This window comes from Nannobrachium achirus, assembly GCF_963921795.1.
Source record: "Nannobrachium achirus genome assembly, chromosome: 4".
Taxonomy (NCBI): domain Eukaryota; kingdom Metazoa; phylum Chordata; class Actinopteri; order Myctophiformes; family Myctophidae; genus Nannobrachium; species Nannobrachium achirus.
The window spans coordinates 40835780-40863602 of NC_137813.1; the positions used below are offsets into that span (position 1 = coordinate 40835780).

A 27823-nucleotide genomic window follows, 5' to 3' on the forward strand; every position below is an offset into this window, starting at 1 on the left:
TCAGGGCTGATGATCAGCTGAGAAGAGAGCGATCACTTTACAACAGCCCAGAAGAAACAACTCACACACACAGAGGAGATCGATTATCCACAGAGACACAAATCAAGGTTGATACGTTATATATTTTTGTGTGAATCATGGGTTAGAAGAATGTGTTTTTGTGTAATTGCATGTTCTCAGCAACTGGTGTGTATCGTCAATATTGACTATCAGGTGCGCGATCTGTCGTTATAGTTTTGGTTAGCTAGCCTGTTAGCCACACACATATACTGTACACAATAGTTGTGCCTAGTTAGCTAATTGCTAATGTAATGTATTACAACTTTGTAGTTGTATGGTGTGACTTAACTAATAAGATCGTCGCTTTACTCTGATGGCTTTGTTTGATTGTTAACGAGCTAATGTTACTTTAATGTAGTCAATGTAGTTTACAGCAGGTAACACTGATGACATATGTCTTGACGCAGGTGACACTGACAGACAGTGGTGGGAAAAGTACTATTTTTTTTTACTTGAGTAAAAGTATTATACTGCAACGTAGAAATACTCTGTTACAAGTAAACGTCCTTAAAAGTAAAAAAGTATTGGCGTCAAAAATGTATTTTGAAAATAGCAGATTGGCTATGTATATATTGGGTGGAAGTGGTTATGTTATGTTTTGTAATAATAATCAAAACCTACAAACTAACTACTAATGTGCTCAAATAATTGTACTGGAGTAAAAGCACAATGTTTGGATTTGAGATGTAGTGGATTAGAAGTAAAAGTATTGGAAATACTCAAAGTACAAATACCTCAAAATTGTTCTTGAGTAAATGTACTTAGTTACTTTACACCACTGCAGGTGACATATCTTGTTTACCTTCAGTTAAATGTCTGTAAAGTTAACGTTTAAGTAAATAAGCTCAATTGCTCCTTGTTGTCTTATGACATTAAGTTTTTTCAAAATATAGCCAGGGGGGCTCACGCTGCCTGTCACATGGGCTTCATAATCCATTGATAAGCCTATACTATGGGGTCGTTACACACACACAGTAGACTGTTCACTGCTTAACTGGCTTGAAAGCCTCGAGGACATCTTTGCTAACATAACATACTTTAAACGTTTGCATTGGCAATTACATTGGTTATTAACACTTCCATTTGCATGTAATCCAATTGCCCCATGGCTAGTTGGCTACATAAATTAAATTAAGTTCCAAGCCTGTTTAAAAGGTCTTCTACTACACACTATACAATCCAGTTATTACCAGAGTGCAAATTATTTCTCAGCAGAACCAAATTCCTGGACTGATCATGGGATTGCCATGGGGGCTAGCTGTCAGATTTTTTTGGTCACATGGCATTTTCCCACTGCAGTGTTGAACTATCATACAACTGATATAAGTTGGCTTCATTAGTGATGTTGACATTAGCATGCAAACTGCAAAAAAGCCCTGTAAATAAAATAGCAAGCATATAGGCTACTGTATGTGTTTGTGTGTATATACAGTATATCCCCCCACTGCTTCTCTTAGGTGTAGCTATGACCTGACGACACCAACATGCCATGGCAAAATGCACTGTGCAGAAAATACAAAAATTAAATTAAGCTTTGAGTCCTGTCCATTGTCATTGGAGTGTGCGGTCCCTTCCTGAGGGAAGCAGTGGGAGGTTTTCTGTCTCATGTACTTCATCTTGCCTACCAGCACTTCAAACCGGATATGCACGAGCTACCCGATTTTTAAAAAAGGAAGAAAAAGAACAGTATATTGTAACGACCCTGCAAGGGACTGGGCCGTAACTCGCTATGCCAAGCAAGCTAGCTCTCTTGGCGTTGCGGGTTGCTTGCCTTGTCTGCTGAGTGGGGGGCTAGGGTTTGCCTCATGGTTGGAGGTAGACCCCCTCAGTCTGCTAAACATTACAATATATATGTATTATAAAGGTGTGTGACTGACATTAAGATATCCAACTTCCAGTGTTTTTGGTTGAGAGAGCACGCCAGCTCCTTTCGCCACCATGGGGGAACTCTTTCGAAGTGAAGAGATGACTCTGGCCCAGCTCTTCCTCCAGTCTGAGGCTGCCTACTGCTGTGTCAGTGAACTGGGGGAGATTGGAATGGTGCAATTTCGTGATGTGAGTCAATTACTCTTTTTTTTTGCTGTGTGTGTGTATAGGTCATTTAACTCTTCCAACCTCTCAGCATGGCAATTTCCACCATTCAGAGCAGACACCACACTGTTCATTCATCCTCAGGCAAGAGACGCACAAGCTGTTAAGCCTGACTTGTACTTAGTTGTGAGCTTGTAGATCTGCTATTTCCGGCGAGTGACAACGTCTTACGGCAGAGAATGAATGAAGCATTACTCATGGCATGAGTGAGATTGTTGAGAAAGCACATACCCTCTGCATCATGTTCATCATTTGCACACAGCTGAGCTCTTCATGCCAGGCATGGGAAAAGTCATTCATTATAGCCCTGAAGAAAGTTATTGTCCCAGAATAAAGGATGGACTCTTAACAATCAATGTGGAGTACCGTTCTTGCAATTGCTATTGAAAATGTTGTAACTGTTTTCTATTGGGATTACATTTTGCTTTACTTATATCTTTTTAGCTGGTCTATGATAAGTATCTTATTTTATGACTGCTAAACGTTTAAAAAAAAACACATTTGGTACTGTATTCTATCTTGCAGCTAAATCCTGACGTGAACGTGTTCCAGCGCAAGTTTGTGAATGAGGTGCGACGATGTGAGGAGATGGATCGCAAATTGAGTGAGTGAGCCTTGCAATGTCCATAACGCCTAATGCAGTGGTTTTCAACCCTTTTCACATAAAAGGCCATTATGGCATTTGAGCCACGTACCATCATTTGACAAGATTTAGCCTCTCAGACCAGAAATGAAACCAGCCTCTCAGACCGGAGATGAAACCAAATGGACCCATACGGGTCCATTTGGTTTCATTTTACACACTCAAGAGTTAAAAATCTATAAGGGTCCATTTGGTTACCAACTCTTATTTAGCTGGGGACCACCTGGAATCCACTCACAGACCACTGGTTCCAACACATTCCACTGGACCGGGAAGAATCTCATAATAATTTGTTTTTAGGCCTGTGTTTATATCACACGTTGTTCCGTAGAACGAAGCAGTAAGAGTTGTACTATACATGTTTTGTTTATAAAGTTTTATGTGGCCGTTTCATTATTATTGGTTACGCTCTCTCACACAGGGTTTGTGGAGAAGGAAATCAAGAAGGCCGGTATCCCCATCCTTGACACAGGCGAGAACCCTGAAGTCCCCTTCCCCAGGGATATGATCGATCTAGAGGTGACTGTTCTTCACATCTCCGCCACAACACGGAAACTGATTACCTCCGCCGCCCGCTGGCATCCTTCATCTGACCTCCTGTCCCTGTCTGTCTCCGCAGGCCACATTCGAGAAGCTGGAGAACGAGCTGAAGGAGATCAACACCAACCAGGAGGCCCTGAAGAAGAACTTCCTGGAGCTAACTGAGCTCAAGCACATCCTGCGGCGCACGCAGCAGTTTTTTGATGAGGTCAGATACACCGGACACAAACCCGACCAACTTAGGCCCTCTAGTCTTAGTGAGTTGTAACTGAACTTGGGCCACTTGTTTTTCCAATAAACACCACATTTCTCCTCCAAAAATACCCTCTATGCGTTGTGAGCTTGCAGATGTGCTATTTTTCAACTGGTTAACCACTTTCAACAATGCATCACAATGCATTGTTGTTAGTTTGCAGATCTGTATTTTTGTACAAGTGAAAGTATAAAATAAGGCCTTAGTGGTTAAATAAGTATATTCCAATTAAACAGGCAGAGTTAAGTGCTCTCTTCATTCTTCAAATACCGGGTGGGTGGGCATCACAAACAAAAGTGCAATTGTACTGTACTGTGTTTGTTAATTAAACACACAGTGAAGCTGTAACATGTTTTGCTTTGTGGTTGCACTTGTAATGATCTGCTAAGTGAGTACTCAGGCACCATTATGACACTTCACTATGACATTGTCTCGTCTGTTCCAAGCCAGGCTGATCCGTTGTACCTTTGTCCTGTAACCATTACACTTCTCTTCTTCACTTACAATCATAGTTAGGTTAACTTGCAATGTTATAGCGTCTTTTACAAGTTATATGAAAATTCATTTGTGTCAATCATTCAGCTAAATCTGTTGCACTTTCTGCCAATCATTTACAGGGGAAACTTACTTTCTGCAGGAAACAAAACCCTATTTCGGCCTTTGTATTTTCCAGAATACTGATCAACCACTTGATTCATTGGACCATCTTCATTAGTGCTGAACAATATAATGTATATATATGTATATATAGTCCAAGATGTTATTGTTCCACAACAAATTATTGTTAAATCCAACAGTATTTAATTATTAAACCTACGCCATTCAGCTAACTTTTAGAAGCTGTGTGTACAAAATCTGCAAATATTGCAGTTGGTATAGCTATTGAATAGACTGAATACTGCGAAGCCCTTCTCTTCAGCAACAACGGAGTTCAGTGCTCTTTGGGTCACTTGTGAAGTCACAATTATTTTACAATGTTAATGGTTTGTGAACTAAACTTACTATGGTATCATATACAGATGGAGGATCCTAGCCTACTGGAGGAGTCATCTACTCTGCTGGACCCCAACGAGCCCAACAGAGCAGCTCCTCTTAGACTGGGGTGAGTCTCTCATCATGGTCTTCCCTGATTATTACTGGATCGAGCTTTGGCATTTTATTTGAACTATCTGTGTCCGAGAACAGCAGTGTTACAGTTAGCCAACCACGTCCAACACACCAGCTCAGACAGACCAGTCTAGGAAAGCCACTAATGTCATTTTCAGGAGAATATCGGATTCAAAACCACAGTAGAACATTAGCTTTCAGTTCCTAAGCCTAATAAATGCATGCTTTGTTGATCAGGGGCTGAGGTTCCTGCTTTTATCAGGTGTAGCTCACCACCTCATCAGCTGGGTTTCTCCCTGGTCATTGACCTGAGCTCAGATTCACTAACTGTGTCTCATGTTCTTCCATAATTTAACTGGGCTTCAGCTGTGAATCTGTGATCTATTCATGAACACAACACAAGCCCTTATATATTTGTTGGGGGTTCTGCATTTTTATGTCTGAGACAGAATATATAGACTCTATACTCTGAAATGGAGCACAAAAATGCAGAACCTCCCTTGGTTTCCCGTGTCAGAGAGACAGGAAATGAAGGGCAGAGAGGGAAGAGAGACATAAATACCAGGAGTCTCTGACTCAAACTTGGGTCCACACGGCTTATAGGGGAGCACATGGTCTGGCTGAGCCACCTGGCAGCATAAAGGCCTTATCATCGTCCGAGGTGAATAGCTATCACCTCAACTTTTAGGTGATAAGCTATCACCTAAAAATGTGATAACAAGTGGAGGCCATCATAGTCACGGTGAAGTCCTATCACCGTGACCCGGATTCACAATTCAAAATGTACTTGAGTAAAAGCTTGTGAGCTTGTAGATCTGCTATTTTCAAATGGCCGAAATGTATATAGGGTGGAAGGGGTAAAGAGAGGAGATATGTCTGGGTTTGCGGTGATAGCTCTTCACCGCTGCTAATAACGCGGTGATAGCTTATCACTCCACCTCAGACTATGATAATGCCTTAAGAGTGACCAAATCTGACTAATTGATTAAATAGGTAAAAAATATGCTTTGAACACCTGTTTTTAGGTTTGTCGCTGGAGTAATTGGCAGAGAGCGCATTCCTACGTTTGAGAGGATGCTGTGGAGGGTGTGCCGTGGAAATGTGTTCCTGAGACAGGCAGACATTGAAGATCCACTGGAGGACCCCACGTCGGTTAGTACCGCTTAATAATAAAGAAGACTAATTTGATCCAGTAGTATCCAAAATCAGGGCATATATGCCCTGATGAAGACCCCGAGAGGGTCGAAACATGTCGGCTTTTATTATGTCTTGAAATAAAGTACACTGCTTTTACGTCTGTTCCCCTCCTTTTTATTTTTTGAGTGCTCGGATCCTCCTTCTCTTTTTTCAAGTTTTATCCCACTGATCCTGGTAGCACCCGCCACACGTTTTTAACTTTGCTGGTACCTCCTGAGCACCTAGTTTTTCTTGTTTACTGATAATGCCCTTTGATGCTGAACAAACCAAATCCAGTGTTGTGTGTCTCCTCACAGTATGTCGCTGTATGTTACTCCAACAGGGTGACCAGGTCCACAAGTCTGTTTTCATGATCTTCTTCCAGGGAGACCAACTGAAGAATCGGGTCAAGAAGATATGTGAGGGGTAAGGGACTGAATAAAAGCATACTGTGGAATTAAAGAACCCCAAAGTAACTAGTCACATCCCGTCTATCTTTGTCACAGCTATCTTTGTCACCTTCGGCACATAAAACATACTTTTCTGTTAATGGTTGTATTTTTTGATTTATTTATGTTTACTCCATTTTCTCGATAGTAATTAAACATTTCCAAAATGTTTGAATCAAAATTAGGTATTTTGGCTCAGCAAGTTCATTTTCACCACTGTACTGAAATAAATGGAGGCTATTGGTTTCCATGAAAATCTAACAAACCACAGTATTGTTTGGTTAAGTTGAACAATCCTTTTCTTTTTTTAAATCTGGTGTCTATTTTGGTCATGTCACATGCAAAACGGTGAAAAAAGAGAATTTTCAAGTTTCAAAAATGTTCAAAAATATGACATTTACACAATGTACTGTAATAGCTGTGATGCGTTGTGAGCTTAGGGCAGGGGTCAGCAACCTTTTTGAGATAAGTGCCATGATTTTATTTTCTAGATGTCAGGACATTGTTATAATGATGATTAGACTAACGCGCCCATCTCCCAGACTCCCTCCCCATACAGTCAAAGTTACGAATTTTAATTAAGGTAGAATAATGTGCAGGATTTAATGTGATCACCCTCCCCTGCGCCAATGTTGGCTCCCTGGCTTGGTGCCTTGAAGTTGTTAACTGTGCAGTCTTGCCTTTCTATCTCTGTATTGTTCCATAGGTTCAGAGCATCCTTGTATCCCTGTCCAGAGACTCCACAGGAGAGGAAGGAGATGGCAGCAGGAGTCAATGCTCGTATCGATGACCTCCAGATGGTAGGACTATGAGACACACTACCCCTCACTCAGTTCACTTAAAGGGACACTTTCTCTTTCAGCTTTTAATGCGTTTCCCACAATTCCAAATGATGCATTTTGCTTGCACACCCATGTGGTCAAATAGCCGCTGTTCACCTCAACCCGATTAATGTTTTCCAATAGCTATTTTGCCGCACAGTGAACAAGGACGATGTCACAGCCACAGAGAATCCCGGATTCTACCCCAGTGACATCAATTATTAGAGTAAAATGTCTGTGACTGTGATGGTTTCCTTTTAAACATGCATACAGCAAATGTAAGGTGGTGTAAGTGATATTATTTTGTTAACCTTAATGTATGAAATAGAATACATTTTCAAGTTGGGATTCCAATTTTATCCAACCAGCAGAGAGAAATCATACAGGATAAACAATTGAAATTTGAAGCGATAAATCAAAAGATAAGACACAGTTGGTAGAACACTACAACATTTAAGCTGATAAATGATCTTTATGAGATTCTCTCCCCTCCTGAAATTCTGTTTTCTGTTTATTAAAAGGCTGGAGAGTGGGACTGTTTTTTATGATGTTTTACAAAAACATCCCTTTCAATCAGCACTATTACACTTGTGCAATATTCAAGTTCATTTCTCCATTTCTGAACTTGAATCTGCCAGTGCTGTTGGATTTGTCACAGATTTGTGGTACAGGAAATTGCATAAATGCGGGTGCTCGAATTGTACACTGCTGTCATAGTTAGTACACGCATCGCGACGCATTGTGAGCTTGTTGATCAGCTTTTTCAAGTAATGTACTTGATTAAATGTACTTAGTTACTTTATACCACTGCATTTCAGAGTAATGTTGTCGTAAGAAGTTGCACTCACTTGGCAGCAGCGTTCCACTGCCAAGTCTGGAAATTAATTTGATCATGTCAGCAGCTTTAAATATGGCTGTGCCAAGTCGAGTATATGAATCAAATGGGGAATCACAGGAAATACCAGTTAATCAGATTAGAGATACAAATTGACTCCACATCTTGTAAACACTCTTAGGTGATAAATCTGTTGCACACATTCACATACTGCTATCATAGGGTTGCGGGAGAACCTCTACTGCTGCAGCCAGCCACACAAGATTTTAAAGTTATTCGGAGATTAGCAAATTGCAAGTCAAAGTACTTGTGGTTTGAATAAATGCATGTTAAACATTGCTTTGGGGAAGAAAAACAAAACACACAATCACAATATTAACTCAATATTTTCTTAAATGTTTAAAAATGTTTTGTTTGTAATTAAACTGCCAATTAAGTTTTTGTCATTTGGGGTGAAAAACCTGGAGGGAACTGGGCATCTATCAAACAGAGTGACCTCTACTCCAACTCTTCACACATGCTCTGACACCACCGCCATGCTCCTTTGTCCACTAATCCTCTCTATTTCATGCCCTGCTTGATTGTGCCGGTCTTGTCTGGTAATTTGGGAAACAATGCTTGTCTCGGACCGGTGGTTTATGTGGTGGAAAGGTCTTTGTTATGCCCATCGCTGGCATGCAGCATGTGAGCTGTCTGGTTCCACATAGAGAGCAGTGTGGTTTAACTGCAGCTGTACCCGTAGCTGTACATGAAGCAACATAACTGGTGGAAGACAATATTCCCAGTGAGAGCTCACTATGGTGGTTGTGTCCTAGCGTTTAATTGCTCCCCTGGTGTGTGTGGGTGTTGGCTGTACAGTGTGGCCGGTGATCGGCGGCATCCTTGCCTTCTTTGGCTAGGAAAACTGGGGGAACCCTCCTTCATCTCTCTCATATAAAGAACCAGCTGCCAATGGAGATGTTTTACATGGTGTTCAGCCACCCGTGCTTACACACCCACCCACCCACCCTACCACACAAACACATGCACAGACACAAACTCACTCATCCGTGCATGCTAAAATAGCAGAAAGACCTCACTCAAATACTCAGGAGTGAGTCAACCGTGTGCTGCCCCCTTTCTCTCAGCCTGTCTTGCGTGGGCTGTTGTAGCGTTATACTATACACTAATAACCCAATGTAGGACGATCAACAGATCGATTACCAGTGAGTAGTGGAGACTCCACGCTTGGCAAGCGACGGTGTCTGCCGGATAGATTGGTATCCCGTCCCTTTATCCTTAATATGTGTGCAAGTACCACAGTATGCACACCTCGCTGTTTGCGGGGGTGCTGTTGTGCTCGTCGCTACGTGGGCGTGAGATCTGCAGGGTAGAATGTCAAGTGAGAAGTGACTTGGACAGCAGTCAGCTATGTGTGAGCTGGAAAGGTCCGACGACGCCAACGCAAGGCTGCGTGGGCGTAGGGCAGGGTGGCAGAAGTGCCCTTGCTATGTGCTGATTATGGAACATGCTACAACAGTGAGTCACACTGGGTGCACCTGAGAATGTCCCACTGTCTCTTACGGGAAGGATGGCCCATCAGCGTGCAAGCAGATAATGACTCCCATTAATAAATACACACCCCGCCCCCTCTCTTCTATGAATATCAAGGAATATACTGTATGATTCATTACTGCAGCTGTCCTCGGGCATATGGTGAACACTAGTGCAATCCAGTGTCAACAATTATAGCTCTGAATGGACAGGATGAGCTCAGACTATAGGGCGCTGAGCAATGGCATGTACTGGTGTGTGGACACATTCACTCGTAGAATGTCATTTTGAGTCTGCTATTGATCACTCATCTTAGTCATTTAAGTTGTCATGAATACAAACAGGGCACTTAGCAAAATCTCACTTTACACTTGCCTGACACACATACAGTAGTAGTCATCATTCAGGTAGTCTCTCAAGCCAGACAACTCTCCCACAATCTTCCAAACGCTACAGAGTCCGTTACTGTGCCCTGCAAAAGTTGCAAAAGGAAGCTGTCAGTTGTCATTTCTGTTCACAAACAATATATTTTTATATACCTGTATATATATTTTTTTTATCTAGCTTGTTGCCAAGCTAGATAGGCTTCGACTAATTTGACTTAAATAGTACTTACAGTATTTATGTGACTGCAAAGGCCAAAACGGAAGTGGCGGGACACCCACTTAATTTTGTTTGCAAATTTTCAGCACTTCCGATGTACAACCTATTAGGTGCGGGAAGCATTTGAAAATTATGTGAGCCAACAGGAGGTTATTCCCAGAGGTCATAATATCATTTTCATCTTTTTATGAATTAGTGTTAATTAATTAATTTATTTAGAAAAAATATATAGATTTTTAAGTGAATCTCTTAGTTACACCAGCATGTACTCAGCACCACTGTGAAGCATTTCGTTTATGTTTAATGCTGAAACTAAGAAAGATGGCTGCCTCTCTCTTTGGTGTGTTCCAGGTTCTGAACCAGACAGAGGACCACAGGCAGAGAGTCCTGCAGGCTGCCGCCAAGACGGTGCGGGTGTGGTTCATCAAGGTGAGGAAGATGAAGGCCATCTACCACACCCTCAACCTCTGCAACATCGACGTCACCCAGAAGTGTCTGATCGCAGAGGTGTGGTGTCCTGTGTCCGACCTGGACTCCATCCAGTTTGCCCTGCGGAGGGGGACGGTGAGTCACTGCACCCTCGCTCACATGCACCCACGTTCACATCTTTTAGGCCAGTGGGTCACAAAGTCCAGGGGTCTTTCTTGAAGGGGTTCCCTTCAAGACCCCTTCGTATCAAAAATTCCCTTAGAGTCCCCTTCATGTCAAAATAGTGGAACAAAACAATGGCAGTGCAAACTCCCTGTGCATGTTCCATTCCGTTGACTTACATAATGAATAGTTGTATGTTTCCAGGAGACTGTTAACTATTACAGCGAAATGGGTTAACCACTTTAACCCTATTTTAAACTCACGTTATTAAAAAAATAGCCGATCTATAAACTTACAACGCGTCGTGTTGCGTGTGACACATTGTGAGCCGCTTGTAGAGCTGCTACTTATGAAACATCTCGAGAACAATTGGGGGAACAATTTGGAATAACCTTGTCCCTTTGTTTGACAACCACTGTTTCGAGCACAGCGTTGACGTTAGGGGAAGTGGTTGCGGGTGGGGGTGGTCGGGTTGTGTAACGGGGCGCAGCCAGTGACAGCAGCTAACAGGGTGTCGTGGACAAATGCTGCGTGAGTTGTAGATATGTGAGGAGTTTGCACCCCTGTGGAGGCCAGGTTCAAACGAGAGGCATGCATGCTTGCGAGTCACGCACAGAACATCACACAGAGGTTCAAAAGGCAGGTGGGGGCTTGGCTGGAATGGTGCCAAAGTCCATAATGAAACGCTTGGCGAGACATGTGATAGCATAGGAGGTTCCTACTGTACTGTTAGGTGTCTCCCTAAATCTTTAATCCTGTCTTGTGGGCTTAGCACGATGTTTAAGTAGACCTACACACACTGTCGGCTGTGCTGATCTTGATTAAATGTGTAGGTTTGGTCATGCCAGTGGAGGCTTAGTCGTGTGTCACGCATGGCTCTCTCTCTCTCTCTCTCTCTCTCTCTCTCTCTCTCTCTCTCTCTCTCCACGCTGAATTTATCCACTGACTATTTGTACCCTGCTTGTCTCATTGAGAAACAACCATAGTAGACCTTTCATCTTTGTTCAGACTGCAGGCAAATCCGATTTGTCTCTCAAATGCGATGTTTTGGACTGATCGTCCACGCTGTTATTTGAATAAATAATCATATCGGATTTATATATTCAGACATTATCACCATATCTGCATTGGTTGCTGTTATAACATCCTAATGACATAGGCATGATTTTGTACTCTTGTCTTACAGCAAAAATAGCTGATCTGTAAGCTTACAACGTGTCACAATGCGCCGCATTGTGAGTTTGTAGATCGTCTATTTTCGCTGAGCCACACTCCCCTATGACAAAGTATATATCAGATTTCAATGTCCAATTGCCCAGACACAACTTTAGGGACCAGATTTGAATCACATTTCAAACCACCTAGGAATGCAGTTCACATCTGATTTGCAGAAATCAGTTTCCATGTGTTTTTCTTTGGTGTTCAGATTGATTCAAATCTTTACAGGCCAAAAACTGGACTGGGGCCGCCAGACTGAACATAGCCTCTTAATATAGCCAGATCTCACCTCTACCATTTCCCAAGTTAGCATCTGTGTCTGTGTGTGCTTCTTCATCTGATTGAAAGCATGGTGGGCTGCCCCTCCCAGTGGCCAGCACAATAATGATAAGAGAAGCCATCTGGATTCCTCTCATTCCTTGACACTGAGAAAGTGCCGACTGACATTCTCATGCTGTTGCACATGATTCCATTATGGGACATGAGATTAAGAAAATTGACTCCTACTCTTGCTACGCTCCAGGATATGTTGGAGCATTCTGACTGAATTGCAACTACATCAGGACACTTGGCCTGCAGTTACCATTGTATCATGACAGTGACTACTACATTATGGCTTTAAAAGAGGTATATTTTGATAATCAAAGGAAGGGTTGACCATTTGTCTTCAGGGCAGTTATCAAAAGAGATATGAGGGCATGAGAGGAACCGACATGTCAGTTAAAATTACCAATAATCTATTCAATTATCCAATCATCATCTCAGATCTATAATCTGTCGACCGCTAGGGACGGACTCTCACGAAAAACCAGGTGTTTCACCCGGATGGCTGTGGTTTAGCAGGACATACTGTAAGAGTGCACGCTTTTGAACAAAGCATGTGTGTTCTTGCTGGGTACTCTTACATTGTGTCGCTAGCTAACATGCTCATTTTAGCTAGCATGTTTTAATTATATATTATAAAGAATGTTTTTATAGCAAATAAAATAAAATAAACATTTTACATCACGATAGTGTTAGAAGAAAGGTATTTGCAATTTTGTCGACATTTAACATGTCAACGAACCACTTAGCTTGGCGAAACGATGCAAATAATCGACAAGAATGTGTGTCAGGCACACAATGCTGTGTGTGATGCAGCAGTTAAGGAGAAAGCTTAACCCATTAAGACCTGAGGCCCATTCTACAAATGCCTTCTCAATCGGTAGTTTGCATTCTTTTAAGATTTTACAATTTAAAAAAAAATTGCAGATGTACAGTACACATCTTGTACGCGCTGCGAGCTTGTACATCATGTACATCCCGGTTTTAATGGATAAAGTTGTAATTAAAGTTCCCCTGTACTCTTAGTGAGTACTCTGTACTCTGAAAGCTTTTGAAAGTGCTCCTAGACTGGCACTCAAATGATAGAACGCGAACGTGTAACACACACAACAGATGGAATAACAGAAACCCCTGTTTCACTGTGGTGTTGATTGTGTTCCCCAGGAGAAGAGCGGCTCCACCGTGCCCTCCATCCTCAACAGGATGCAGACCAAGCAGACCCCACCCACCTTCAACAAGACCAACAAGTTCACCTCGGGCTTCCAGAACATCGTGGACGCCTACGGCATTGGCAACTACCGTGAGATAAACCCCGGTAACTGGCATTCGTCTCACCTCTTTCTTCTCTCTGCGCATTCCTCGCGGGCAGCCCCCCCTCAACCTCTCTCATCTGACCGTGCCGGAGTCATGTGAGGGCGGCTGGCTGGGCTTTGTGCTCCATTGCCTCAGGCAGGGTCTGTTTTCCCAGCTGACGGGCAGTGTTGAGCTACAGCAACTGACAGGCTTTGACCTTTCAGCGTAACAGAAGGGTTTCTATCGAGCTGGCTTTATCGCCCATTAGCACATCATCTCTTCTTGGACACATGCTGTGAATCATGCTTGTTTTACATTATCATCATCAATGTATGGATGAATATCGTTGTTGTCGGGTTGAAACCTTGTATGACCAAAACCGTTTGTGTACTTGTACTCAAATTATTTAAACTAGTGAAAATAGCCGATCTACAAGCACACAACGCCTCGCATCGCGAGGCGTTGTGTGCTTGTAGATCGGCTATTTTCACAATCTCGTGTGACTTGTATGATGAAGCAGGGCTTTACTTTACAAAAAAAACATGGACATTTGAAACTTGGAAATGCAAGGTTTCTGCTCGCCAGTGAAGATATGCATGATATGTGTGTGTATTATTTCACCCTCCCTCTCATACGATGCCTGCCTCCTTGTCTCCAGCACCATTCACCATCATCACCTTCCCCTTCCTGTTTGCTGTCATGTTTGGTGACCTTGGCCATGGTGCGCTCATGACGTGCGGCGCCCTCTACCTGGTGCTGAGAGAGAGCAGGCTGATGGCCCAGAAGAACGACAACGAGGTATGAATGTCTCTGTGTGGTGTCCCACCATGACCATCCCATCATCAGCCCCTGACCAGCCGTGACTTCTCAGCCCTGGGAATCTCTTACACGTTACAGCTCAGCTTCATTTCAGTTAGCTGTTTGTGGCCATGATAAACATAATAATGTGAATCTGAAAGACCACATTGACAAGAGTAGAATTTTTCTTTGAAAGCTGCAATCTGGTACTTATATAGTGGGTGTATGTGGTCTCCCTGAACATGAGTCGATGGTAGGCAGTACTATTACTGTAAGTGAGTGTGAGTGTGATGAGCTGTATGAGTTGTAGTAGAAGTATTTTTTCAGTGCAGTTCACTGGTTTTCATTCTCTTTGGCATGAGATCACAAAGTGATCGTTGTGGCGTTGTTGTTCTATGTGGCAGATGTTCAGCATGGTGTTTGCGGGACGCTACATCATCCTGCTGATGGGCGTCTTCTCCGTGTACACGGGCATCATCTACAACGACTGCTTCTCCAAGTCCCTCAACCTGTTCGGCTCTGGGTGGAGCGTCCGGCCCATGTTCAACGCCCGCATAGGAGGCAACTGGACGTAAGTGTCACATTCAACTGCAATATGTGAGTGGATTTGTAGGTCAACTGCGTGCAAAGTTTCAGTTGTTGCTCTATGTCCTTTCTCACCGCAGGTTTGAGGACCTCGAAGGCAATAAAGTTCTGCAGTTGGACCCAAACGTTGACGGTGTCTTCATGGGGGCGTATCCCATTGGCATTGACCCAGTGAGTTGTTTTTGCCTTTATGTGCAGGGTCACGGAGGTCTCAAAAGCATTTTCCCATAGGTCATGTTATGCTTGGCCAAAGATCAAATAAAAAATAGTTTTACTATAATAAAGGAGACGCTGGGGCATTGTTTAAGTGATTTAGCACATTGTCTTAAGTGCATGGTCTAAGTGCCTTGAGGGCGTGTCCAACTACACTTTTGTTAGTGGCCCAGAGCCCTGTGGGAAGAAGAAAAATGAATAATAATATATGTACCATATCCTGTAGGCAAAAAAGGTGGGGGAAAAAAAAAGTATTTCCCCAGGCAATCGGCAACCATTAATGTCAATGACTGAATGTCTGATCTTCTGAAGCCTTCACTAACAATCGATTGTTTCCCACAGATATGGAACATCGCCACCAACAAGCTGACCTTCCTCAACTCCTTCAAGATGAAGATGTCCATCGTCCTGGGTGTCATCCACATGCTGTTTGGCGTCACTCTCAGTCTCTTCAACCACATGTGAGACATTTTCAGCAGCTTGTTTCTCTCCCTTTAGAAATTCAAAATCTGTCTCTACAGTATTTTCTGGACTATAAGGCGCACCTGATTATAAGGCGCACTGTCAATGAATGGTCTATTTTCAAACTGTTTTCATATATAAGGCGCACCTGACTATAAGGCGCACATAATAGACGCTACCGTTGCGTTATGCATCAAACAGATGGAGCTGTGCTAAAGGGAATGTCAATGTCAATGAATGATCCATATATAAGGCGCACTGGACTATAAGGCGCACTGTAGTTTTTTGAGAAAATTAAAGGCTTTTAAGTGCGCCTTATAGTCCGGAAAATACGGTACTCACTATTATTTTAAATTCTACCATTGCCCTCATTAAGGAAAGCATTTAGAAAAGGTCACGAAAGGAAGTTAGTTTGTAACCTTTTTCTAGTGAAAATATTTCTTTCTTTAATATAAATTATTATAGCTAAAATGATTTTCAGTGACACAAACCACCGCCTCGTGCTTTGCATGCAGGTACTTCAAGAAGCCCCTGAACATCTACCTGGGTTTCATCCCAGAGATCGTATTCATGTCCAGCCTCTTCGGCTACCTGGCCCTGCTGATCTTCTACAAGTGGTTGGCGTTTAACGTCCGCACCTCCAGAGAGGCCCCCAGCCTTCTAATCGCCTTCATCAACATGTTCCTCTTCAGCTACGACCCTAGCGTCACACCTCTCTACAGAGGCCAGGTTAGACACAGCTATTAGTCATGTTATTGCCTCCTTCCATCCATAAATCCAACACTTGAAGTTGCAATCCATAACATTGATGTCTTACCTGAGTGTCCGGTGCTAGAGACCAAATAGAGTAATGAAGTTTGACGTAATTTACACATCCTACCTGGTTCATGTTTTTTTCCCCATTCTGAACTGTGTTCCAAACATAAACCAATGATCTCAGCGGTTTGACTCATATGGATATGAAGAATCAACTGATGGTGAGAAAACGCTAATGTTACTGTCGCCAAATTAGTTACATTTTCACCAGAAACGGACTGTATCAAATATAAGTGACTAACTGTCATAACCAGTTACAGAGCCATCTCTCTGACAATATCGTGGAGACAGTTTGTTTATTATTGGACCACGATGCTTATATGAGACGATTTTAAGATGACCCAATGTTATTCTACATAGAGAAATTACTTCCGTGAACCGGGGGATGAGCGAGTGACGTCATGACTTCGTTAATCTATTGCTCATGCTTAGCTAAGACAGAACGCGCGCATGGGCTGGGGAGATATTGTGTTCTGAGCTTTAATACCACTACTGTTCCTACCCGCAAATGTTATCAAGATTTTCAGTAGAGGAGTAGGGAGACCACCAATCACTGCAGAAGACTCTTAACTCTCAACAATAACACATGTATCCACTTCTGTTCTGGATGGAATAGACCTGGAATGGCCATACGGTAGAATCCTAATCTCATTGTTTTGGTCTTGTTTGTGCAGGCGGCCATTCAGTCGCTGTTGGTGATCATTGCCGTGGCATGCGTACCCGTTATGTTAATAGTGAAAACTCTGGTTCTGCGGAGACAATACTTATGGAAAAAGAATCTGGTAAGAAGTGAAATATTTCATATATATGAATTTGTTATTATCTGTTGTTATTGATGCTAACTAATCACATTGGTGATGCGTTAACTTATATATTTTTGAATAGAACTAAGGCTGGGCGATATGGACAAAATCAAATATTACAATATTTTTTTGACCAAATCACCTCGATATCGATAACATCATTTTGTGACGATCAATGTACTGTGTATATATTGGTATGTATATATTTAAAGAATTTTAAAGAATCTATATAAGTGCAGTTTTTGAAAGAAATATGTGATTTCAAATAAGCAAAATACCAGATGAGTTCTAGTCTCATATCACAATATTGATATAATATCTTTAATACAGTATTACCCAGCCATAAATGTTATCTTAGGGTTGAAAGATAGCAGTCCTCTCTAACTGCTGTCTTGTTCGACAGGGCAGACAGAGCTTCTCTAACTGCTGTCTTGTTCGACAGGGCAGACAGAGCTTCTTTAACTGCTGTCTTGTTCAACAGGGCACACAGAGCTTCTCTAACTGCTGTCTTGTTCAACAGGGCACACAGAGCTTCTCTAACTGCTGTCTTGTTCAACAGGGCACACAGAGCTTCGGAGGGATACGGGTGGGTAACGGGCCCACGGAGGACGAGGCTGAGATCATTCAACATGACCAGCTGTCGCAGCACTCAGACGAGGAACCTGAGGTGAGTGAGCAGGGCGGCACCGCCCTCCCTAAGACAGAAATAATACCCTCTGCGTGACAAATACACAGCAAAGCCCTCAGTGTTGGTTTTAACTGACATTGAGCACTTTGCTGTGTACAGTCCATTGTCTTCCCTCCAGTGGTTAGAGGAGCATTAGTCCTTGCAGCCCAGTAGTTACTAGTTTGATGAAGAGGATCACAGGTTCTTGGGTCCAGGGCAGTAGATGGAATATCCTTGAATAATTCAACACCTCAGCCGGAAACCTGACACGGTCGCCTCGTGTTTCCACGTCCCATTCACAGTGACATGAAATTTGCATCAATTATGGATGATGCTTGTGTGGGGTGTCTAGACCACAACTGTGCTCCAGTTTGTCCATTTGTCTGAAGTCTTGGTATTTTCGGTCTTGGGCTTTAGTGGTGTTATGAGAAGAAATAAACTGATCAAATTGGATTTTGTGTAGTTGTTTACTTTGTGAGACAACAGTGGGTTTTTAGATTCCCACCCTTGTTTTATCTGCAGTTGCTGTTAAATGTTATAAATCCCAGCATCAGGCTCCTCTGGTGAATGTGAATTTCACATCTGTTTGTTTAGTTTTCAGCACCTCCAAGGCCACAAGGAAGGAAAAGGAAACTGGGCTTTTACAGGTTGTTGTAGGTTGAGTATTTCAGGTTCAGGCAACCCAAGAGCCTTTCGAGTTGTTTCACATTGAACTGGCGTAGAGAGAGAAGTAGAGTTCTTCCTGAAGGCATTGTTCTGTCTGCTGACCTTTTGGAAAGCAAAGCGACATTCGATACGATTGGAAGTAACTGTTTATAGAGCTGTTGATAACTATAAACACTGTCCACGCCACTATAAACACGCCCTTTCAGTCTAGTACTCTTCCCAGCTTTGGCGCTACGCTTTAGTTCACAGAAGATGTAAGGCTATTGTCTGACTTCAAGGGAATTTATTCTCCGAGCTTTAGAGAGATTGTGAGATCGTTCCTATTTAAGATCCACTCCCACGCACTTCGTTCTTGGTTAACCACATGAACCCTAGCGTCTCAATTCTGCCAAAAGTAGGGTGCCAAGTATAGACCCCTGGAGAACTCCGGTCATTGAAGTGTATACGGTACAAATGGTTAAATGTTCAGAAGCATAATGCCACAGCTACACTTTTGCCGAGTCATCGTTGAAGTATTGCTCAACATGCTTCTTGAAGTCATCAAGTGTGTGTCCTTGTGTGGGAGTGAGTGAGAAAAATGTAAAGTCAAATATAAAGGCTTGGCTAAAAAAGAGAAGGGAACTGGCTGACAGCAAGAATTCATTTCCACCCGCTGAAACCAGCTCAGCTTTTCTTTTCTAGCTTTTGTAACTTGTCACGCAGAAAAGGGTGTCAGGTATCGGTTTGGCGCTGGCTTCCATTGAAAATGGCTTGTAGCCTCTCACTTTGTCGCTGCTAGTATGAACGCAGCATAAGGATGGCTGAAATATGACTTGTATTTTATTGTATTGTACTTTTTTTCAGTATGTATTTTATTTCCTCATTCTGTGTGCATTTCATTCAGCTTCATTGTTGTTTTACTACAGTGCTGTAACCAAGTGCCATCACATCACTGTATAGTGTGTGCAATCTGTGCATGTGTGTGTTTTCTGATTCATCTAGACTCCACCCTAATATGGCTGAACAGGTTCTCTGTGTTGTCATGGTGCCAAAGCTGCAAATCTACCACATACATTTAAACAGAGAACACCCTTTTAACAGACATTTTGTTGTCGGGTAGAAACCTTGTATGATATGTCATTTTATATATATATATATATATATATATATATTATCTTATATATATTTTTTTCTTTTTTTTTAAATTCAGTTTCACGCAAAAGTAGAGAAATGGAATGGATCTGAAAGTTACAATTTAAAATATATTTGAAAGAATAGGGACACCAGGTTGAAAGTGGTTAAGTCTATGGGTTTTATAAATATTTAACCAATGAAAAGCACTAAGAAGTATTTTTTAGAAGCATGAGGTCAGTCCGTTGTCTCCCCAGGCGCGGCAGAGGGAGAGCAGAGCCCAGGATTACATAGGCAATTGGCACTGGGTGAAAAAATGGGTTGCAAAATCGTGGGATAAAAATTATAATAAGGAAGAAGTATTTCTTTATTTTATTTTTTCCTTTTTTTTCATTTCCTGACAATGTATGGTTTTTGACATACAAGGTTTCAACTTTCCACCCAACAGCAACATGCCAGTGCTGTATGAGCTGACTGTCATTTTGTCAAGTATCTAAAGAATCATAATGGTCAGTTGCCAGTTTCTTAAAAAGAAAAAACGTTTTCATATATTAAAGTAATGTAATTAGTCTACTTGTCTTGACTCTTAAAAGAGCAGTGTCACTTGCTCAGCCAGCTGTTATAAGGGGATAAGTCCAACAGACGGCATCCATCTGCTATGCATGTCAGAGTGGCTCAGTCACAGCATGTCGGGGCTTTCGCCATTCATCCCCAGCGTCTCCCACGGCAACCACTGACACAAACACCCGGAGCCAAATGTCTACGACCGGAAGACCTATATGAAATGACTGGCAAATGTCAGCAGAATGCTTTTACACGGTAGTATTAGTATTACTGAGCATGTACAGTAGCTTAGGCCTCCATTAACATCCAGAACTTGAGTTATTGCCATGTTCTTTGCCTTTGAAGCGGAATGAATCCCTTGGCCAACTTTGTGTGTTTGCTGCCCTCAAGGGTTCCCAAACTTTTCAGGCCATGATTTCCCCAAAAGAAACATATTTAGTTTGACTCGGTTAAACTTTGACAGAGAAATATTGTGAAAATAGCCGAACTACAAGCCTGCGAGGCGTTGTGAGCTATTGTCACAATATTTGCCTCTTTCTTACATAATATTCGACAATTTTGGCCTATTTGGTGTTAAAAAGGTTTCAAAAGTAATTAAATTGTAACTTAAGAAATTTGCAGAAACCCGGTATAATACTTTGAGTGAGAAAACAATATTGCACATTAAGCTAATCATCTGGGGGACACCAATATAATTTGTGGACCCCCAGTTTGGAAAACCACTGCTCCAAGGTACAGTAACTAAAGAAGGGTAACACCAGGCTGACCTTATTACACTGTGGTATGTCTGTGAGCAAGTAGCTTAACAATACTTTTGTCAATGCTTGCAGATACCCAACCCTAGGTCAGTCTGTATATGATTTAACCTAAGACACTGACACAGTTTCTCCTCTAGAGGGCAGTAAACTCACAGAAATGCCCCAGAGTATCAGTCCCTTCTAATCCATACTTCCTGCCTATTCCTGCCTATCCTTAATAATGCACTGACACCTTTTCCTGACACCATGTTAGTCTGTGCATGTTATTAACCAAACCTAACGTTTTGTCACTTGCTTTCAAGGCCCGGGAAGAGGAAGAGGTAGGACAGGAGCTCATGCACCCCGTCCCGTCTCCCAACATCCCAGACACCCTTCTGTCGTAGCGCATGTCCCGCCAGTTTGTCTCTTGTCTCAGTGTCCTGTCTTTCTGTCCTTACCCTTTACATCTGTATGTGTTGTGTTGTGTACTGGTGGTACTGTGTGTTTGTGTGTTTCTGCTGGGGGGGGGGGTTGCTCAAGCAGCTCAAGTGGGGGTCCGCTTCTTTAGACTGTACTGCTTCTTCCTGGCAGTGCCAACTGCCAATCATATGGAGGGTATAAGTTGCACGTTGGCATCCAGTCAGTGGGATAGCTAATTCTCCTGGTTCAAAGGGTGTTGCATCCTGTGCTAGATCAGGGTGTTCCACATCAAATGGCTTCTTCAATCAATGACATGTGACCTCTGTGATCTGAAGGAGCATGTAAATTGACTTTTTGGGAACAATGTAGAGTCTTTTACTTTCTTTCTTTCTTTTTTTCTCTCATATACTGATGTGTGAGTGTCTCTTACGTCTGTTTGATCTTCAGTTTAACTTTGGGGACGTGGCGGTGCACCAGGCCATCCACACCATAGAGTACTGTCTGGGCTGCATCTCTAATACAGCCTCCTACCTGCGGCTTTGGGCCCTGAGTCTGGCCCACGCACGTAAGTATGACACTCGCCCGGGGAATAGTTAAAGTGCACGCACGCCTACATCCTTATGGACCTAGTTGCTAAAGCTTGAGTTGCACTTGGTTGCAGTCGTCGCTAGGGCTGTCACAATTATTACATAATCGTCTAACCGAGATTATTTGACATAATCGTGATTATTTTTCATAATCGTCATAATCGTTTCCATGTTGAGAAATGTTCATACAGTTTCAAACACTTTCAAAAAGTAGTGGAAATAGCAGATCTACAAGCTCACAACGCATTGCTTTGTGATGCGTTGTGAGCTTGTAGATCGGCTATTTCCAATATAAATGTATAAAGTTATTAAATATTCCTTTGTGTATTTAGGTTATGTGTCATATCTATCCTGTGCAACTTCAAAGCCAAACAAATTTAATTTTTATTCATATGATCTGGTGTTCAGTGACAAAAAAAAATTGTCGCGCATCGGAAATAGCTGATCGACAGCACCCAACACGTTGCACTGTGAGCCTGTCGATCAATTGTGTTCGGTGCACAGTATATGGATGTGCAAAGACAAAGCATACATGGAAACCCAGGTTCTTCCACTTCTAATGCAACACGTGTCCTGTCTTCCCATGCAGAGTTATCGGAGGTGCTCTGGACCATGGTCATGCATATTGGCCTGTCCTCCAAGAGCTTTGCAGGCTTCTTTCTCCTTGCGATTGTCTTTGGCGCCTTCGCCGTCCTCACAGTCTGCATCCTTCTCATTATGGAGGGCCTGTCAGCCTTCCTGCACGCACTGCGTCTGCACTGGTGAGTCACTTTGTTGTTGTGTATCTGTGTTACTTTCTGTCTCCAGTCAACCCAACGTTATTGCCACATAACAGGTTTACAGGTAATAAAACTGGGTGAAATTATTCGTCATGCAAGCTCAGTCATTGCAGTTAGAGGGACAACATATTTTATTTCTAATTTCACCTTACCACGTTATATGTTTTCATATTTTTGAGCGGTGGTCACAACGCTCCTATACGTGGCCGTGTGTGTGGGTCTGTCTGTCTGTCTGTCTGTCTGTCTGGCTGTCTGTCTCCGTGTCCGTAGCCTGCAGTTACCTTTTCTGACCACACATGTTAAGGGAGGGGCGCTGTTGCACACACACACACACACACACACACACACACACACCACCGCTCAGTTCACACGAGTGTGATTTTTATACCTGAGGGCTGCTTGAGGCCCCCCATAGTTCCTATATAAACCCACTGGTGCAGCGATCTGTAAATCTGTAGATGTAAAATTGTGAAGGCCCCCTGTTCCTCTAGTAATTTCAATTCAAAATAAGATTATTTTGCCAGTTTAAACACTTTCAACCTGGCCTCCCCTATTTTGCTGTGATTAAAATATTCAAAAACAGTAGATATAAAAGTCATTTTTTAATAGGGGGGCTGCAGCCAGAGTCTATGGCTTTTTGAGGTTTCCTTGGCATAGGTACAGTAGGCTAGGAAACCTTGGTTTAGGAGAATGGAGTTGCTGTCTGATCAGCCCGTGGATCCCATACAGCATGACGCAACCGAGTATTTCCCGGTGAATCTGTGCGCAAAGGTGGGGGCCGATGGGCAAGGAGGGTTGCGAGCTTATGAGAAACAACTAAAATAAGACCTTAAAACCTGGCGAAAACAGTTGCGTGCATTAGCGGAAGATGACGATAAAGGAAATCATTTAATGGAAAACATTAAATTAACTTCTGAAAAGCCTACACGGCCTTAAAACATGGCAAAAACAGTTGTGTGCATTAGCGCAAGATTAGATGAGGATAACGGAAATCATTAAATGGAAAACATTAAATTAACTTCTGAAAAGGCTTCTAAGCCTACACTAATAGCCTACTAAAAACTAGTGAACCGCGATCTTGCCACACGTGAATAATTGTGGTTGTAAACAATAACACAGACAATATAAATCCTTAGTCTAGTTGTGGGAAGAAAAGGATATCATCATGGCCCCAAATAACGTTTAAATATCTTGCAATTGGCGACGAGTCTCTTACTAAATCGGCAAGATTACATTACATAACATGATACATAAAAGCTAAGCTATCACCTCTCCATCATCAGCAATAATCAGTGGTGCGTGTCCCCCACACTCCCAAGCCCCCACCGTTGCGCACAGATTCACCGGGAAATACTCGGTCGCCAGCATGACAGGTCTCTAGCTCCCTCTAAAGGTGGATAGACTTTGTTCTAAGCTACAGGGTCTCAGCTGACCTCCCATCCCATCTGATCCCAGTAAAGTAACCAATGTGTAACCTTGCTTTAACAATGAGTGGATTACCAGCGCCCGGTGTCTTTCCTGGCCTGAGGCCAGGAATAAGTGGGGCTCTGTGTAGTGTTTATGCAGGCCTGTTGATAATGTGATTTGTATTTGTGACTCCTTGGGTAAAAGCACCGGAGAGCATTTGTTGGCCCCTCATTAAGGCCCTGATCTAATGTCACTGAATGCTTGCCTGCGTTTGGGTTGATAATCCACTGGCACATTCACGAAGCATGCCTGTGTCACATCGCTCATCTCTGTATTCGTCCTGACAGGACAGTTACCTCTGAATGGACAGTAGTGGAGCCAGCAAGTGAACAATTGTTTTTTAAAGAGAGATGGTTGTTTGCATCGTTCAAAGATCACATACTGCTTAACTGTATTAGCATCCCTATTCGGAGGGTAACATTTGTAAAAGAATAGCATATCTACAAGCTCACACAACACAAAGCGTTGTGAGCTATAAGTGTAGAGGCTATTTCCGACAAAGATATTTCTTGTAGAGGGAAACAATGTGCAGACCAAGTTCACCAATTATGTTTGTGAGTGTACAATTATGTTTGTGAGTGTTTAAGAGAGGAAATGTTCATCATCATCTTTCTGCTACCACAGAGGTGGCCCAAGATGTTTACGGCTCCAGTTCCCTCCCATAAATCCAGTAATGTATTAAGTTGCCAAAAACCAAAAAGGCTAATCAAATGCATTAATGCAATGTATTCTCTATTCTACTAATTGCCACAAGTTCAACAATTAGCTAGACATTGTCAAATATAATGCCATCTTGCAGCGTACGGTCCTACACCGGCCCACCTTCCCACTCCAGACAGACGATGGAACGGCAAGTATTTGGGGATCGTCTGTTGGAAGGTCATCTGGCCGTTACTTAGCAATGAGTTATTAAAAATAGAGCCTGATCAGTTTCCCCACTGACAGAGGCTTAGGTTTCTGGTCCCTGGACTGGGCCCTGTTTTTTTAGAGGAGCAGAGATGTGGTCACGGGTGCCTCTGCAGAGGCAGACTGTGGAATGGAGAACAGGGGTCATCTGTCGCCTAATGCTCAGATCAGCATTCTGCAGGCCTGATAGAGTCATTAACCCTGTATACCAGGCCAGTGCTGCAGACTTTCAACCAGGAACCTGTGCTGTCATTTCTGGTACTATAATAATGGACATTAACCTATTAACCCATTTAGGCCTAACCTATAGTTAGGCTCAAATCAGAAATTAGCCTACAAAAACAAATATGTTGATACATACTGTACATGTACAGTAAGCCCCTCCCATACACTAAAATGTGTACCCGGCCTGAATGGGACATGAAAAATACAACAACAAAAAAATCGGTTTTCTGTAAAATGTATGCTATTTTTGAATTGCCAAAGTGTAAAATAAATATGGTTAAAGTGGTTACGTGACACAGATGTGTTCCCGGTCTTAACAGACATTAAAACCAGTTTCTCTCTCTCTCTCTCTCTCTTACCAGGGTGGAGTTCCAGAATAAGTTCTACACTGGCCAGGGCTTTAAGTTCCTCCCTTTTACGTTTGAGAGCATCTCGGAGGGGAAGTTCGATGACTGAGCGCCGTTGCACAATTCTTCCGGCAGCATCACCCGTCACTCCAAAGGTCCTACTCTGTTGCTGAGCAGTGATTTCTCTGTGAAGTAATGTTGGCGCAGTGAGGGTGTTCACACAGCTATTATATGATTGACACTTTCCAAACTCTGCTATGGTCCCATCAAACTTTTAAAAGCTGTTATGATTTTTTAGACGTCGTCCTCTCTGGATCTGCAGCGTATACACAGAGATTCTTATATATTGAAAAATGAAATATTAACCAGCTGTCTTCTCAGATATGCTAATTATACTACACAGCTATTCATTCATCCATTCGTTCGTTTGTCTGCAGGAAAATAGGATTTGTCTGACACAGCTTTAGTGTAGTTTTTCCTGTTTTGTTATTTTTGTTTTGTTTGTTTTTTTGTATAAGATTATTTATGCTTTTATGTTTTCGTTTTGTGAATCCTTTTATGTTTCCTTCATTCTCACTGAGAGTTGCACTACTGATCATCCTAAAATGAGGTGGACCTTGCCATAGCTATGTAAAATTCCTCGTTGATTCACATCGAGTGAAGTGACAACATGAGGGGCAGGAGGGAGGGGATATTTGTATCCCTGTCGTCTGTCTCATCATGTTATTATATTCTGTTTGTCCCTTTGTCTCTGACCGTCTTTCTGTCTGTCTGTCTGTCTCTCTCTCTCTTTCATACTGGTCCTTTACCAACACAGAGCTGCTCAAATATTTGATCACACGCACACGCTGCATAAACCTATCTTGTTAGATTTGCACAGTATCCCCACACAGCTGTACTGTAAAGGTCCAAAGGGAAACAGCCTATCATATTATTATATCAAGCTATCAAGACAATTATGTGAAAAGTAGCACAAGTTAGCCGAGGTTGTGTCCTAGCGTTGCGTGGATGTTTTTCCACACATCCACTGACAGTGAACTTAAGGGAGGCTGACGTTCTTGTCCTCGTCCTGTTCAAATGTTAGATATTGAATTTTCAACATAGGTGAATCGTCTGATATTCTAGCACTCTGGGATTACGTGAGATTGTGTTTTGTTGATTATTCTCCCGTAGTATTCCTCATGTTTAATGATTGATGTTTCTGTAAAAGTTTACAAAGTTGTGAGAATGGACTCATTCCATTGTACCGTTCTGTTCACCTTGCAAGATTTGTAGTTCATCTGTGTGTAAGCTGTGTGCTTGTTAATAAACAGGAAAGAGCTGGTTTAATTGCTGCCACAGTTATCTTCCTCTCCCCCCCTCTACTTAGGATTTCATGTTTTTTTTGTCTCGGTTTATACGTTTGCATTATTGCACAAATGTCTTTTAAAAGTTCAAACCCTTGAATATTTCCATATGAAAGCAAGTCAAACATGAGTAGATCTCCCTCTGGTGGTTACATATAGAAATGTAGCAGAGTACCTCATGAGCCACTTTGTCAATAGACCTGCAGATGGAGCTACTGGACAGGCACTTACTGGATGATACAACTGTACTTTGCTCTGTTATGAAGGAATTAAGGGGTGTTTTTAATATTTCTAGATAATTCGTATCACATTAAGTTCTTGTGGATATGAGTATGCAATTCCCCCTGCTCTGTACTTCGATGTTTGTGTATAGGAAGTGCATATAACGGGTTAATTTTCTTGGTTTTGTTTGTTAAGACTTAATATAAGCAGTAAGCACTTCTTGCCTGTGACAGGTAAATTATTTTAATGACCTGGTGGGCATAGTTCCTGAAAAGTGATCTCTGCCAAGTCTTCCAACATAAAGCATGCTCAGTGCAGTGCAGTGTGAATGATGTCGTTTTCACATAATCTGACTTTTCTTAGTTAAGCTCCTTTCTGTTGCAGGACCAGCCGGTTTCACTTGATCTAATTATGTGTTATTATGATATGACTCCAAATATAAGCCCGCTCTCATATATATCAATATTTTCTTCAAGGGCTTGCATGTAGGGCTGTCACAATTATTACATAATCGTCTAATCGTGATTATTTGACATTATCGCAATTATTTTGTCATAATCGTCATA

General features: G+C 42.2%; 1 protein-coding gene across 2 annotated transcripts; it reads left to right on the top strand.

Annotated features, from left to right (window-relative positions):
• Positions 1 to 27012, top strand: atp6v0a1a (ATPase H+ transporting V0 subunit a1a). 2 transcript variants are annotated; one of them, XM_080724903.1, is made up of 22 exons: positions 1 to 107; positions 1959 to 2115; positions 2677 to 2755; positions 3216 to 3313; positions 3414 to 3542; positions 4607 to 4689; positions 5720 to 5846; positions 6214 to 6296; positions 7026 to 7119; positions 10463 to 10675; positions 13409 to 13559; positions 14196 to 14335; positions 14740 to 14906; positions 15001 to 15091; positions 15476 to 15594; positions 16111 to 16324; positions 17086 to 17193; positions 17774 to 17881; positions 21282 to 21299; positions 21826 to 21943; positions 22555 to 22726; positions 25705 to 27012. In XM_080724903.1, the coding sequence occupies exons 2-22, from the start codon at positions 1999 to 2001 to the stop codon at positions 25796 to 25798; spliced, it is 2523 nt and encodes an 840-aa protein (XP_080581029.1). In that variant the 5' UTR covers positions 1 to 107; positions 1959 to 1998; the 3' UTR covers positions 25799 to 27012. The 2 variants fall into 2 exon arrangements, with proteins under 2 accessions (XP_080581029.1, XP_080581030.1); XM_080724904.1 differs by lacking the exon at positions 21282 to 21299.
• The last annotated feature ends 811 nt before the right edge of the window (positions 27013 to 27823 follow it).

Bases quoted from the DNA above. Each gene is read 5' to 3' on its own strand.
- atp6v0a1a (XM_080724903.1), top strand. From the start codon at position 1,999: ATGGGGGAACTCTTTCGAAGTGAAGAGATGACTCTGGCCCAGCTCTTC. The intron at 14,336-14,739 runs GTATGAATGTCT...TCTATGTGGCAG, and splicing joins CCCAGAAGAACGACAACGAG to ATGTTCAGCATGGTGTTTGC. The intron at 22,727-25,704 runs GTGAGTCACTTT...CTCTCTTACCAG, and splicing joins CACGCACTGCGTCTGCACTG to GGTGGAGTTCCAGAATAAGT.